The sequence below is a fragment of the Cibotium barometz genome, chromosome 11, assembly GCF_041138505.1.
Source record: "Cibotium barometz isolate CiBa-2024 chromosome 11, ASM4113850v1, whole genome shotgun sequence".
Lineage (NCBI taxonomy): Eukaryota > Viridiplantae > Streptophyta > Polypodiopsida > Cyatheales > Cibotiaceae > Cibotium > Cibotium barometz.
This window is the reverse complement of record NC_141056.1, coordinates 34831734-34845993: the sequence shown is the minus strand read 5'-3', so window position 1 is coordinate 34845993 and position 14260 is coordinate 34831734. Positions and strand designations below refer to the sequence as shown.

The window sequence follows — 14260 nt, the reverse complement described above, 5'->3', positions numbered from 1 at the left end:
TGCCAAATCATCTCGTTAAGTACAGCCAAACTAGCCAAGACTCTCGCCCATCAACAATGCATGTAGACCTTGTAAAAGTTCCTGCATGTCATACCTGCTTCAGGTCTGGCCTTGAAAGCTTTGAAAGGGAGAAAAAGTTGACCGCATCTGCACCTGTAATCCTTCCATCACCATCTATATCAAGGCAGTGATAGATAACATTAGCCAAACATAGAAAAGGTTGGTTTTTAAGGAGTACAATAAGCAAGTTCAAAAGTGTACTGATGACAAGAAACATGAATGGTAGCGTGCCAAATCAATCATATAGAGGCATCAAAAATGCATATATATATATATATATATAGAAGACTACTGCTAGTATTCGCTATTTGATTAGACAAGATCAAAATTTAATGCTGAAATTAGACCAGTGTTGAGCAAAAAGCACGGTGTGTTTGTATTGATGCCAAGGCTTTGTTAGCATTTATCTCCTGTCTGTACCATACTATACCATAGGGAGTGAGGGCCTATGATGTGGGTGTGCCCACCCGTGGGAGGAGTCCCTGATCATGTCCATATTTTCTTCCCATTTTTCCAGTTTTGGTAGGCGTGGAGTCACAGGGAGCTGTTTTTTCTCTCTGGTCGGCCTGTAGGAGTCGGCTGGCCGACCTGGTCATGGGGCCCATATTGGGGGCTGTCGGCCTGTATAAGAGCTCTTTTTTCTCTCTCTGGTCGGCCTGTAGGAGTCGGCTGGCCGACCTGGTCGTGGGGCCCATATTGGGGGCTGTCGGCCCTGTTTATACAGGCCGACTGGCTGCCCCAGCCCGTATATAGATGGGCACCTTGTCCCCCCACATTATTGTACCGGCTATAGAGCGTATATACCAGAGTTTTCAGCGCAAACCTCTTCTCCAGTACTTTTGCGTTTTCTGCTCTCTGTTTTCAGTCTCATTTCCGCTGCACATTCCGACATGGTATCAGAGCTCAAGGTTGCTTGAAGCTTTGGAGATGGTGAGAGCTTGCGGGGCTGCTGTGTTTGGTGCAGATTGGAGAGTGATCAGGCTGTACTCGACGTGGAGAAGCAGGTAGAAGGCGGGCATCACTGCTGGACAGCCACCTTGCAAGAAAGTGCAGCCTCTTCTTCAATTTTTTTTCCCACCCGCCCTCCCTCCACAAGACCACGTGAACCCCTGAGATGGCAGATCTGCTTGAGATGGTGGATATGTTAGCAGTCATCTCCTGTTTGTACATTACACACTAGGGCCTCTGTTGTGGGTCTGCCCGCCCATTAGGTGTTTCTCCATTTTTCCCCTATTTTTCCATGTATTTTCCCCTATTTTCTGGGTAGTGGGGCAGTAGTGTGCTGGCTGGCTGTTTTCAGACCTGGCCGACTAATAGATGTCCTGGCCGACTTGCTTTATTACGCAGTCATGGACATTCAGGTGCTGTCGGCTGCTTTTTTGCTGGCTGAGGGGTGATATAAATATCACCCCTGGCCACCACACCTATTGTATTGGGTATTGTGCCAGATCTTGTATATAGAGAAGAGTTCATACAGCTTCTCTCTCTCTCTCTCTCTCTCTCTCTCTCTCTCTCTCTCTCTCTCTCTCTCCTGCATTTGCTCTTCTCCACACACTTCCGCATTTTCTAGGCTGGTGGTTCTCTCTTGCATTTTCTCATCTTCATTGCTGGTGTCTTGCTACGTTGTGCTCTCAGCAGTTTGTCTCATATCCGCTCCGTATTCCGACATGGCATCAGAGCCCCGGGTGGCTTGAAGGTTGAAGACTTTGGAGAGCTTGCGGGATTGTTTCTTGAAGACCTTGGAGCTAACGGGAGATTTGAAGAGCTTGCGGGACTGCTTGTTTTTTGGCGCTGATTGGAGATCTCTTGGGCTGTTTGGGACTTGGAGATTGGGGGTAGAAGGCGGCCATCACCATTGGACAGCCACCTTGCATATTAGTTGCAGCCTCTTCTTCATTTTCTCCCACCCACCCTCCCTTCACAAGACCAAAGTAACCCCCCCGAGATGGCTGACTTGCTTGAGATGGCTGAGAAGCACGTGAAGATCCCTACTCTCCCCACATTCCCGGTGGATCAGACAAGACCAACTATGGCATCTAGAAGGTTATGATGGAGTCTGTATTGGAGTCTTATGACTTGGTTGATTTCATTATTGTAGGTGTTCCACAGCCAGAGTTGGAGGACGGGGAGCTGTTACCCTCTACTCGGAGAGAACGGGAGGCTCAGGCACAGTTGTGGGATCGTGTCAATGCCCGTGTGCGTTCTTTCATCTTCCTTAATTGCACACCACAGGTGATTAATCATATAAAACATATGATGCTGGCCATAGGAATTTGGTAACATTTGGCTTCTCTATATAATAGGGTATCACCCATGAAGCGGATATCCTTGGAAGCGCAGATGCGGGTGACGGATTTTGCAAAGTCTTCAACGATGCATGAACACATCAACAAGTTGCAATCTCTTCAGCAAGAGGTTCTTTAGGCTGGGAAGGAGATATCTTCAGAGGACATGGCCATCACTTTGCTATCTCATCTGACCTCTCAGTAATCAACTTTCTACTCCTCTTTGATCACCAGTGGCAAGCTCAACACCATCACATGGGGGGAGGAGCTTCTGCCCATGGTCTTGGACCAAGAATAGCGTTTTACGAACCCTCCACAGAGCGGAGGTTCTGAGGACTTGACTGGCTAGCGATCACAAGGCCACAATAAGGGCAAAGGGAAGTCTCAGGAGAAGCCTTCCGAGTAGGAGCCCGACATGAATCGTAACGCCTTGAAGGCAAAGAGGACATGTAACAATTGTGGCGAGAAAGGCCACTATTGGAAGAAATGTCCTAAGCCGAGCACCGAGCAAGGTGCAGATTCCTCAGCAGTAACCGTAAAGAAAATATAATGGATTCTTCTTTGTATACCGCTTTCCATTGTGTATTGATTTCACTTTCTTCATTTCTCATACCTTCCATGGATGTCAATGAATTAAGTGTATTTGAAAGCTAAGAATTACAGAAGATACTTGATTCGTTTCAAGATGTATTTCCTAAGGAACTGCCATCGGGTTTACCACCTGAAAGGGCAGTAGATCATCGTATTGACTTGATCCCTGGTGCCCATCCTGTCAGTATTCCACCTTACAGGATGAGTCAAGCTGAGGAAGATGAGTTGGCTAAACAACTCGAAGACTATTTGAGGATGGGCCAGATCTGTCCAAGTAAATCACCTTGGGGTGAACCTGAGGCTTAGGAGAAAGAAGGACAACACCTGTGTTGCTTGGGGTGCACCTGTGTTGCTTAGGAGAAAGAAGGACAACACCTGGAGAATGTGTATAGATTACAAGAGATTGAACAAGCTGACAATTAAGAACCGTTATCCTCTCCCTAGATCAGATGACTTGATTGACCAGTTCGCAGGAGCGAAATATTTCACGAAGATAGATTTACGTACTCACCAGATACGTATTCATGAAAGGCATGTCAAAAGAATCGCCTTTCGGACTAGGTATGGCCATTACGAGTTTCTCGTATTACCTTTTGGGTTAACCAATGCTCCAGTCACTTTCCAGCAAATGATGAACGATCTTTTTCGTGAACATTTGGGAAAATTTGTGGTTGTGTTCTTGGATGATATTTTGATATATAGTCGTACTCTTGAGGATCATGTTAGACACCTCACGATTGTCTTATCTATTTTAAGACAGAATCGACTATATGCTAAGTTAAGTAAATGTGAGTTTTTTATGACAGACATCATTTACTTGGGACACAAGATCACTAGAGATGGATTGAGCATTGACTATAACCGAGTTCAGAAGGTTCTGGACTGGCCTATACCGTGAACAGTGAAACAACTTCGTTCTTTTCTCGGTTTTGTTATTTTTCTTCGAAAATCTGTGCGAGAGTACTCTCAGCTCACTCTACCGATGATGACTGACTTATTGAAAGGTTGTGGACGTAAGTCAAATCAGCCTATCACTTGGAATAACGATTTGAATACGGCCTTCAGATTTTTGAAAGATAGTCAAGGAAGCACCTATCTTAGCATTATCCGATCCTAGTCGGCCTTATGTTCTTGAAACTGATGCCAGTGACTATGCCATCGGGGTTGCTCTATTTCAAGATGGTAGACCGGTTGCTTTTGGAAGTAAAAAGCTAGACGACACTCAATCTCGTTGGCCAACCCTTGAGAAGGAGCTTTATGATGTGATTCATGCTCTCAAGGTTTGGAGACATTATTTATATGGCTCCAAGTTTGTGGTATTGACTGATCATCAGTCAATCGAGTATGTGTGATGCGGATGATTCGAGAGGAAGTGGGCTGAGTTAATGCAAGATTTTGATTTTGAGATTCGTTATCGGAAAGAGTTCATGAATAGTGTTGCAGATGCGCTTAGTCGAATTAGAGAGGTGAATACTTTGTCGTTCACCGAGATTTCTACTGACTTATTTCAGTCATTGAGAGGGCTTTGTAGGACTGATAGTTATTTTGGTCCATTTTGGCAGAAGATCCAGGACGGGAGCTCATTGATTGACCAAGACTCGATGACTGAGCAGTCTACCATTCAGGCTACAGGAGGCCAGTGGATGATTCGAAATGGTTTACTATTCCGTAATGACAAAATTTGTGTACCACAGATCCCAGACATTAGGTCCAAGATTCTTAAGGAGTGTCACGACGGCCCTTCTGCTGGACACCCTGGGGTACACAGGACGCTATCATTAGTGAAACACACTTTTTATTGGCTAAAGATGAAAGGGTATGTAGAAGATTATGTTCTCAAGTGTCAAATTTATCAAGCAAATAAAGCTGAACGCTTTCGACAGGTTGGGTTGTTGCATCCTTTGCAAATCCCAGGTAATAAATGGGAAAGTATTTCCATGGATTTTATTACCGAATTGCCAAGAACACATCAAGGCTACGATTCTATTTGGGTTGTGGTAGATCGCTTGACAAAAATGGCTAGATTTTTACCGGCCCGGAAGACTATTACAGCTACGCAATTAGCACGGCAGTTTATCGAGCAATTGTTTAGATTGTACGGGTTACCGCAAGACATAGTCAGTGATAGGAACTCTAAGTTTACGAGTGATTTTTGGAAACTTGTTTTTGAGAAGTTGGAAACAACTTTGAATTTGAGTTCCTCAGATCATCCTCAATTTGATGGCCAGACAGAAAGAGTGAATCAAATTTTGGAGGATATGCTTCGAGCATATGTATCCAAAAGACAGAGTTCATGGGAGGATTATCCTCCTATGTTAGAATTTACATATAACAGTACTAAGCATACGAGTACAGGTTTTAGTCCTTTCATGCTTATGTATGGTTTTCAACCTAGATCACCTGTTACAGTGGGATTCTCAGGACTTCAGCATGATGCAGCACGTAATTTTTTGCAAGATATGCAAGAAATGTTACAAGTTGCGAAGGAATCTATTAGAAGTGCTCAAGACCGAGACAGATTTTATTCTAATAGACATCGTTCACCCAGAGAGTTCTCTGAAGGAACGATGGTGTATTTGCGAGTTCCGAAAGATTCCGAGACTTTACGGATAGGTCGATCTCTGAAATTATTCCCTAGATACTGTGGACCATTTCGTATTACACGAAGGATTGGTTTAGTTGCATATGAATTGGATTTGCCTTCTCATGTGAAAGTTCATCTTGTATTTCATGTCAGTAGACTTAAGGAAGTACTGGGTAGAACAGACCGGTTAGTTACTCCTCAATAAATCATAGATGTCGAGGACATGACATTTGTTCCACAAGAACCTGAAAAGATTCTTGGATTTCGTGAAAGAAGATTGCGTAAGACGCTTATCACGGAATACAAGATCAAGTGGAAAGATCGTGTTGAGGAGGATGCTACATGGGAGACATTGACTACTCTTCAGAGATTACCCTGGCTTTTTAGTGAGCTCAGGAGTGAGCTCTTAGAGGAAGGGGAGTATGTCATGTGCACAGTGTGTATCTACCGTGTGCTACACACACACAAGACTAGCTTTGAGGTTTGGGGAAGCTTGGAGCTAGGCAGACTGATTGGCGAGTTGAGTTAAAGGATAGACTAACGGGCGGGTACCCAAGTATGGACGGGCGGGCGCCCAAGTGTGGACACCCGATGACCGGCCAAGAGCCTATAAAAGGGTGGCCAAGGTTAGTCATTAGTCATATAGAGTCTCGCGTGATTTGTGAGAGCTCTATGGTCTGGAGCCTGGATCTAGTGCAGACGTGCACCTGCTTTACACAACCGAGGCCGACAGCAGTCTCAAGGCCCGCGAGGGTAGCTTCGTGGCGGTATGGGACGTCGCGAGGTAGAGATTGGTCGGTACGTCAACCTAGTTAGCTCTGCTCGTGGCTCGGTGGGGACAGCCAAGATTGTGGGCTTGCCCACGGTTGTCATGGATGGGAGGTGAGTCAGGCCTGCACCCCCTTCTTGTTTATTTGTTTGTTTGCAGGTTTCGAGTCTCGAACCAAAAAAACTCGAACCAAGAGCGTTCTACGAGGAGATCCGGTGGGGTTTTTACACCTACGCGCACTAGACTAGGTCTAGGAGTCAGTATCCAGGAGGATGCATGTGTGTCAACCCATCTCGAGGATGGCAGCTAGCAACGTGTGGAAGGGGAAGATGGCGTGCTGAGAGCCATGGGCTGTGGACAGTCCTTTGGCCAGGCCCATGCATGTGAATAGGACCTATAGGGGTGCCCATCCTTAAGGGCATGCATGTGTGAATTTACAAGTCGTGAGCCTTTATGTGCAAGGCGGCTATCATATTCAGCCCAAGTCTCTCCCCCATATAAGGGTTGCTCCTGCCCATGAATTAGGCATTTAACTTTCTACAAGGTGTTGAGGCTTGTGCATAGCTAAACACAAGGGGGAGGTCTTGATCCAAGGTGGCCAACAGTGTTTCCAGAAACACACCAAGTAGAAGGTTTCCACGTCCGCAAACGCAAGTGCCAGGGTTCTGGCACAGATAGCCCACTTCCGGGTACTTTGCCACGTCAGTATTGGAGGGCTGATTCTCAGCATTCAGTCAGTCCTTATCATTCAACAATACAAGCAAATATACCATCCATGGTGGGGGCCCTTCAAAGGGTATTTGGGGCCCCAATACTGTGCATTCTCTTCTTCTCTCTGTGCAATCTATCCGCTTCTCTCTTGCACTCTATCCTCTTCACATTGTGCTTGTCACAAAATTCTTTACAACTTCTATTTTTCTACTGTTCATGTGTGGTATGTGGAGCCTGACATCACATACGTGTATGGCTGGTGTAGCCTGACATGGTGTGTCTGTGTGGCATATGGAGCCTGACATGACAGTACATGTATGGTTGGTGTAGCTTGACATGATAGTTAATGTGTGGCTTGTGGGGCTTGACATCTGAAGCATCATGAGCCCTAGACATTTTATCATATACAACTGAGCAGATGGGTGTTTCTTCTAGTCTAGCTGCACTCATGTGTGTGCATGACTTTGATTTTTTCTTTGGATGACTTGTATTGTTTGCTTGGAGAATGCTTGAGATTTTTGCGTGCGTTGTCCATGGGGCCGAGGACGCCTGGGCACCCTGTGGATGTGTATGTGCACACCTGTTTGGGATTGATAGGTGGTCTACATGTGTTTTGCAGGTGGTAAGTTGGCTACATAGGTGGCCAGAGAGTCGTCGTCTTGTTTGACAGCAGCAGCACGGAGGATGTGGTCACGGAACAGGCCGCTAGGCGTGCCCATTTCGTGCTGACTTCGGTGGACAAACAGGTTGAGGGTTTTAGCACAGGCATGACAACGAGCGTCAAGTATGAAGCTCTAGGTGCTAAGTTAGTTATTCAGGTCATCCAGTAGCTTCCATGTCTCGTAAGTTACTGCCCACAGAGAAAAATTACTCACTCTACGATCGTGAACTCCTAGCAGTTATACAGGCCTTGAAACATTGGAAACATTTTCTTTATGGCCGCGACTTTGAGGTTCGTACTGACCATCAGGCATTACGCTGGATTCAGACAATGCCAAGTGCATAGTGGAGTGATCGACAACACCGCTCGAGTCAGATATTCCAGTAATTCGGTGGTATGATTGAGTACCTTCTAGGAAAGGCCAATCCAATGGCCGATGCTTTGAGCAGGAAGGGACAAGTGACTTCGATTCAGACCTTTTGACTCGATCTTGTTGGTACAGGACTAGATGACATGAAGCACACGTACGCGGATTTCGAGGAATTCGGTACACAGTGGGAACAAGCATTGGATGCCACAAGACCATGCCACTTTCTGATACGCGATGGTTGGCTTTTCTACAAGGGCCGATTGTGTGTCATGAAGTCGTTCAAGGCAGCTCTTCTCCATGACGCCATTACTGGTGGTCATAGGGGCATGAATTCAACTCTGGAGAAATTGGAACGGCAATATTATTGGCCAAAGATGAGGCGAGATGTGTTTACATATGTACAGCGCTGTGATATTTGTCAAAAGGTGAAAGCTCCTCGTGGAAAGAAGATAGGGTTGTTACAACCCTTGCCAAGTCTTGAGGGTCCTTTCCAAGATATTTCAATGGACTTTGTCATGAATTTGCCTCCCAGTCCGAGTAAGCGTAATAAGCAGTGCTTAACTATTGTTGATAGATTTAGCAAATTTGTTATACTTATTCCTTGCAGGGCCAATGTGACCGCCGAGGGTATGTTGCTCAGTTGTTCATTCGGCATTGGTACCCGATTGGCGGGATTCCTAGGACCATAGTGTCAGACCGAGATGCAAGTTTACCAGTCATTTTTGGAGGGCATTGTTTGATAACTTTGGTACTAAATTGAATTTTTCCAGTGCATTCCACCCATAGACAGACGGCCAGACAGAGGTATACAACCAGTTGGCCTTTGATGTATTGAAGTGTTATGTCCACGATCAGCAAGGTAAGTGGGAATCTTATTTGCCTTTAGTTCAAGCTATTTTGAATGATTCTTTTCTTCAGCTATTGGTAGGACTCCATATGAGACAACATTTGGAAGACCTTTCCAGTCATTGTTGACCAGGACCTCGTCTTCAGTACCTGAAGCGAACAGAGTGACGGAGTCTTACTAGGAGATTTTAGAGTCAGTAAAAGACAGATTGGCTAAAGTGCAAGAGGCCTACACTCGACAGGCCAGTAAAGACTGAAGGGATATGAAGTTTTTGGAAGGGGATTGGGTTTATCTTCGGATTATGAAGCAAAGGTTGAAACAGGTGGGCAAGCGATGCCCAAAGTTGTCTTTCAGGAGCTTCGGACCTTTTCCCATCAGGAAGAAGATTAATGAGGTGTCTATGCAATTAAAGTTACCTCCGAGTTGGACTATGCACGATGTGTTTCACGTCAATTGGTTAAAGCTATATGTAGGTCCAATCCCTTTAGAAGTCAAAGACGAGGCGGAACCAGATATTGTTGATGAAGCAGAAGTTATGGTTCCAGAACAGATCCTTCTGCACCGTTTCAAGCATGGCTCAGGCCGAAGACAAAGACAGTTCCTTACGAAGTTTCAGGACCAAGGGACCCACGAAGCGGTATGGCTTGACAGAGACTTTTTCGAAGACTATCTGGCGTTATTGACGAATTATTTGGAGGCTATGCAACTTCCGTCAAGCTGGACAGATGATAAAAACAGAGAGGGAGAGCTGGTCATGGGCATCTGGACAGTTTTCCTTCTGATCGGGGGCTTGTAGGCTTGTGTACTGCTGCTGGTTCTGAGGCTACTGAGGGCTGGTTGACTGCTGTAAATAGACTTTGAGGGCTGGTCGACTTGCTCTATTAGCCAGACAGAAGACGATGATGTTGAGTTGTCCCGGGCTGATGTGGGAGTGCTATGGGCTGTCCATAGTTGTCCTGCATGTGCTTGATGCCGGGAATGCTCACTTGTTGAGAATTGTCAGCAAATTCAGTTTATGTTATGATTTCTTGTTTTCATATTGTATTGGAAGAAACAGGTGCAGCCAGTGGTGAACCCTAGGCACCCACAGAGTTGTATTGGAAGCAGACTCCCTTTTGGTAATCTAACCATAAGGGGGGGGGGGGGAGGGGGGGTCAACCCATCTTCTGGCCCCTAGTGTGGTGTACTGTGCAGATTTTTCATCTTGTTTTATCTGGCATGCTTATGTGTATTTTCAGACTTCATGATTGATAAGATTTTCTGTGTACAGTTGTCCTTCCGTTTACAATGCTATTCATTGTCAAGATTGAAGGTGCTGAATCTTGCATGCCATATTTATTTATCGATCCACGTCAATCTAGACCTCATCTTGCTAGTGCCCTTAGCCTATGTGTGAACCCTCTAGCTCCGCACGCCTTGGTAAGTCTTAACCCCAAATCTTGAGTTAACCCTAACCCTAATCCTTGTGTGAACCCTCCAGGTTCCCACGCCTTGCTAAGACTTAACCCTAATCTTGGGTCTAGGTCCACCATGCTTTGCTAGGCCTTAGCCTACGTGTGAACCCTCCAGGTCTCGACGCCTTGCTAAGCTTGAACCCTAATCTTGGGTTAACCCTAACCCTAGTCCTAGGTTAGCACACATCCCTATCTTCGGATTAACCTAACTCTAGGCCGGTTAGGACGTAACATTATCTCCCCCTTCTATTAGATTCATGTCCTTGTGCATCCATAAGGAGACACACCACTGTAAGCGACTCTTGGATCTTGACAATCATTCATAGCATCTACTTAAGCCTCTTGGTTCTTACCTAAGCTAGTATGAAACTCCTCTTGTAGATCCTCCTATAATGATCCAACTGCGTATTGCCAATGCAATCCAACTCTACTCTAAGAGTTCAAAGGTTCAATGTAATCCAACTCCAATCCAAGAGTGGAAGTACAAGTTCAAATTGTACTCTAATCCAAGAGTCGAGGTTCGGTCACGAAATGCAACAAGTTTTACCAGAACAAGTCTGGCACGAATCAATGTCCATGCATGTGAAACAATTGTTCACGTGAGAGAAGTTTTTTGAGCACATGTTATGTACTCAAAGGCATAATATACCAAACACAAGATCTCCCTTGTTCAAAACTAGATCAGAAGATCTCCTTTGTCTAACCCTCACCTAAGACTGAACCGAGTAATTGTATTCGATTTGGCAAAGGCACAACTGCCAACTCTCCTCTACCCTAACTCCACACTTTCATCAGAGTCTGTTTTACTCTTAGACCCCTAACTTCTTGGAAGTCTCTTGTGGATGTCAATAGAAAGGTTGTCTAAATCCACTAGAAAACATCCTAAAATCACTCATAGCATCTACTTAAGTCTCCTAGCTCTTACCTTAGCCGGTATGAAACTCCCCTTGTAGATGCTCCTAGAATGATCCAATTGCATATTGCGAATACAATCCAGCTCTACTCTAAGAGTTGAAAGGTTCAATGTAATCCAACTCCAATCCAAGAGTGGAAGTACCTGTTCAAATTGCACTCTAATCCAAGAGTCAAGGTAGGACACCCGGTCACGAAATGCAACAAGATTTACCACAACAAGTCTAGCACGAATCCACGCCACAACTCAACTATCATACCAAATGGCATCTTGCATTGGTTGTTGGCAAACAATAACCCTCTTGGTGCAAATCAGTTCTAGTATGTCATTTCTCCCATCACAAGTCCAACAACTTATGCTCAGATAACAAATTGTATCAATTTTTCCACCTCACGCATGCCCATGCATGTGAAACAATTGTTCACGTGAGAGAAGTCCTTTGAGTACGTGCTATGTACTCAAAGGCACAATATACCAAACACAAGGTTTCCTCTGTTCAAAACTGGAGGAGCTTGTGTTCAATCATAAGATCTCCTTTGTCCAACCCTCACCTAAGACTAAACCCAATAATTGTATTTGATTTGGCAAAGGCACAACTGCCAACTCTCCTCTATCCTAACTCCACATTTTCATCGGAGTTTGTTTTACTCTTTGACCAATCATTCGACCTCCCCATGCTATCCGAGTGGATGCACCTCACCCTTCCACTGGGACAACGGGGACTGGACCAATGTGATCTCGCCCTTAACTTCTTGGAAGTCTCGTGTGGATGTCAATAGAAAGGTTGTCTAAATCCACTAGAAGCGAGAGATCATGCTTCAATCACTGAGCTTCTTGCTCGGAAAAGATTACCAACTGAAGTAACTTGTTCTCGAAGACCCAATCATTCTCCCGAGTCACCTTCAATTCTTGGCCTAAAAAGGTCCCGTTCCTTGAGGCATTCCGACTTCCTCGAGTCATCTTGCATTCCCCGAGCCATCCACTAGAAAGGCAATAAGCTCTTCCAGATATTACGTGCTCTCTGAATGCAAGTAGCTTGTCATGAACCAGCAACCATCGCAAATTCGATTCCAACGACTCTTTCACCCCACCAAATTAGGCAAAAACTAAAGATTAGCTTTTCAAAAAGCTACCAAATGTCCCAACAATCTCAATCATGTAGGGAGATTCTATAGGATAATTTTCAAAGTGTCTAGAACAAGAGAGGTTCTATTGATCAACTATCACACTAGTCCCTTGAAGACTCCATTGTTTTTGAACCTCAACATTCACAAGGATGAAATATTTTGACTAATTAACAAAACTGATCAAAGTTTCGACTGTTAGTCTACCTTTTGGGCAAGCAAAAACTTCCCAACTGGTATTCTATGTGTCCTTTGTCCTCGTAAATCTTTAAGAGACAACACACAACCGCCTCAAACTAGAGGTTTACTTCGAGAAACTAGGAAGTACAACCTTCTTGACTTGAGATTCACTTCCAAAAACTAGGAAGTATAATCCTCACCTAACCTGTCCATGGTCTGCAGTCATTGGATAGGTGGATGATGTCAAATTCTTAGAACTGACATGATTCCACATACTGTGAGGATTATGTTGTTAATCCTTCATATTGTGTACTAATTACTACTTAAGTATTTAACTTAGAACAAGAACCTTCAGGAGAACACTTGAGATAAGATTGAATTGACTTGTTGTATTAAACTGAGTACAATAGGTCTCTTATATAGGAGATGAAGAGACACATTTGAAGAGGCATGTCCTTTGACGAAAGGACATGACCTTAGACGAAAGGGTACAACTTTAGGCTAAGGGATGTGTCTATTCGATGTAGAGGCACAACCATTCATCAAGGGATACAACCATTCGTCGAAGGGATGTGACTATTTGATGAAGAGGTACATCCTTTGGCGAAGAGTCGCAACCAGTTGAGGGTAGGGGGTTCCCTTTGGCTGGTTACTCTTTGCATCTGCCAACAGGAATCAGCAATGAAGAGAGAATCTGATACATAAATACGTCACAATCGTGACATTCTCTCCCATTTAAAATAAAACCCATGTGTCAAATGATAGACATCCGTTTGTCAAAGAACTCCTGAAGAAGGTTAGGATACTGCTGCATTTCTTCATCTGTTTGCCAAGTGGAATCAGACTCATCCAAGTCCATCCACTTCACAAGAAATTCTGTAGTCAACTTTCTTCTTGTTTCCTTCTGTCGTACGTCAAGTATTACTTCTGTAACAAGGATAATATGGTCATCTTCAATTTATGGTACATATGAAGATAAGTCTGGAACAGGCGAATCTCCTTGAACATACTGTTTGAGCCAAGAAATGTGAAAAGTCGGATGAATCTTTCCCCATGAAGGTGGAAGTTCCAACTTATAACTGACAACTGAATTTTTCTTAAGAATCTTGAAAGGCCCATAGAAGCGAGGTCGCAACTTTGGAAAAACTGACTTCACTGTTTTGTAGCGGTGAGGTGCCACATATAACAAGACCAAATCTCCTTCTTGGAAATCTGCATGTCGACGATGCTTGTTGGCTTGTTTTTGATATTTTTGTTGCACATGGACCAATTTATCTCGAACTTGCACAAGCACATCTTGCATCTCTTGAACCAACTGATCTGCCAACGCCACTTTGTGTTGTAAAACAAAGTTTGTAGGCACAAGAGGAGTATGCCCATATGTTGCTTGAAATGGAGTTAATCCAATTGCTGAATGATGGGAATTATTATAAGCAAATTCCACGAGTGGCAAATAATCTTCCCATGATGCCAGACGGAATTGAATGTAATGTCGAATCATTTCTTCCAAAATCTAATTGACTCTTTCAGTCTGTCCATCTGTTTGAGGATGATAGGCTGAACTGAATAACAAATTTGTGCCAAGAGATTTGAACAAAGACGTCCAAAAATGTCCAGTGAACTTTGGATCTCTGTCAGAGATGATGGTCTTTGGCAAACCATGCAATTTGAAGACAGTTGCACGAACAATGACGCCACATCTGGGGCTGAA

The 14260-nt window shown here is 44.4% G+C and overlaps 1 protein-coding gene across 2 annotated transcripts in view; it reads right to left on the bottom strand.

The window, feature by feature from the left end:
* The window catches only part of LOC147634108 (EH domain-containing protein 1-like), a 42715-nt gene that overhangs the window by 8887 nt on the left and 19568 nt on the right, over positions 1-14260 (bottom strand). For both annotated transcript variants that reach the window (XR_015266975.1, XM_086805217.1), the window contains exon 2: positions 95-174. Coding sequence is in view for 1 of the 2 variants with exons in the window: in XM_086805217.1 (XP_086661343.1) it covers positions 95-174 (80 nt within the window). In the remaining variant the exon portion in view is untranslated. The remainder of the gene's footprint in view (positions 1-94; positions 175-14260) is intronic.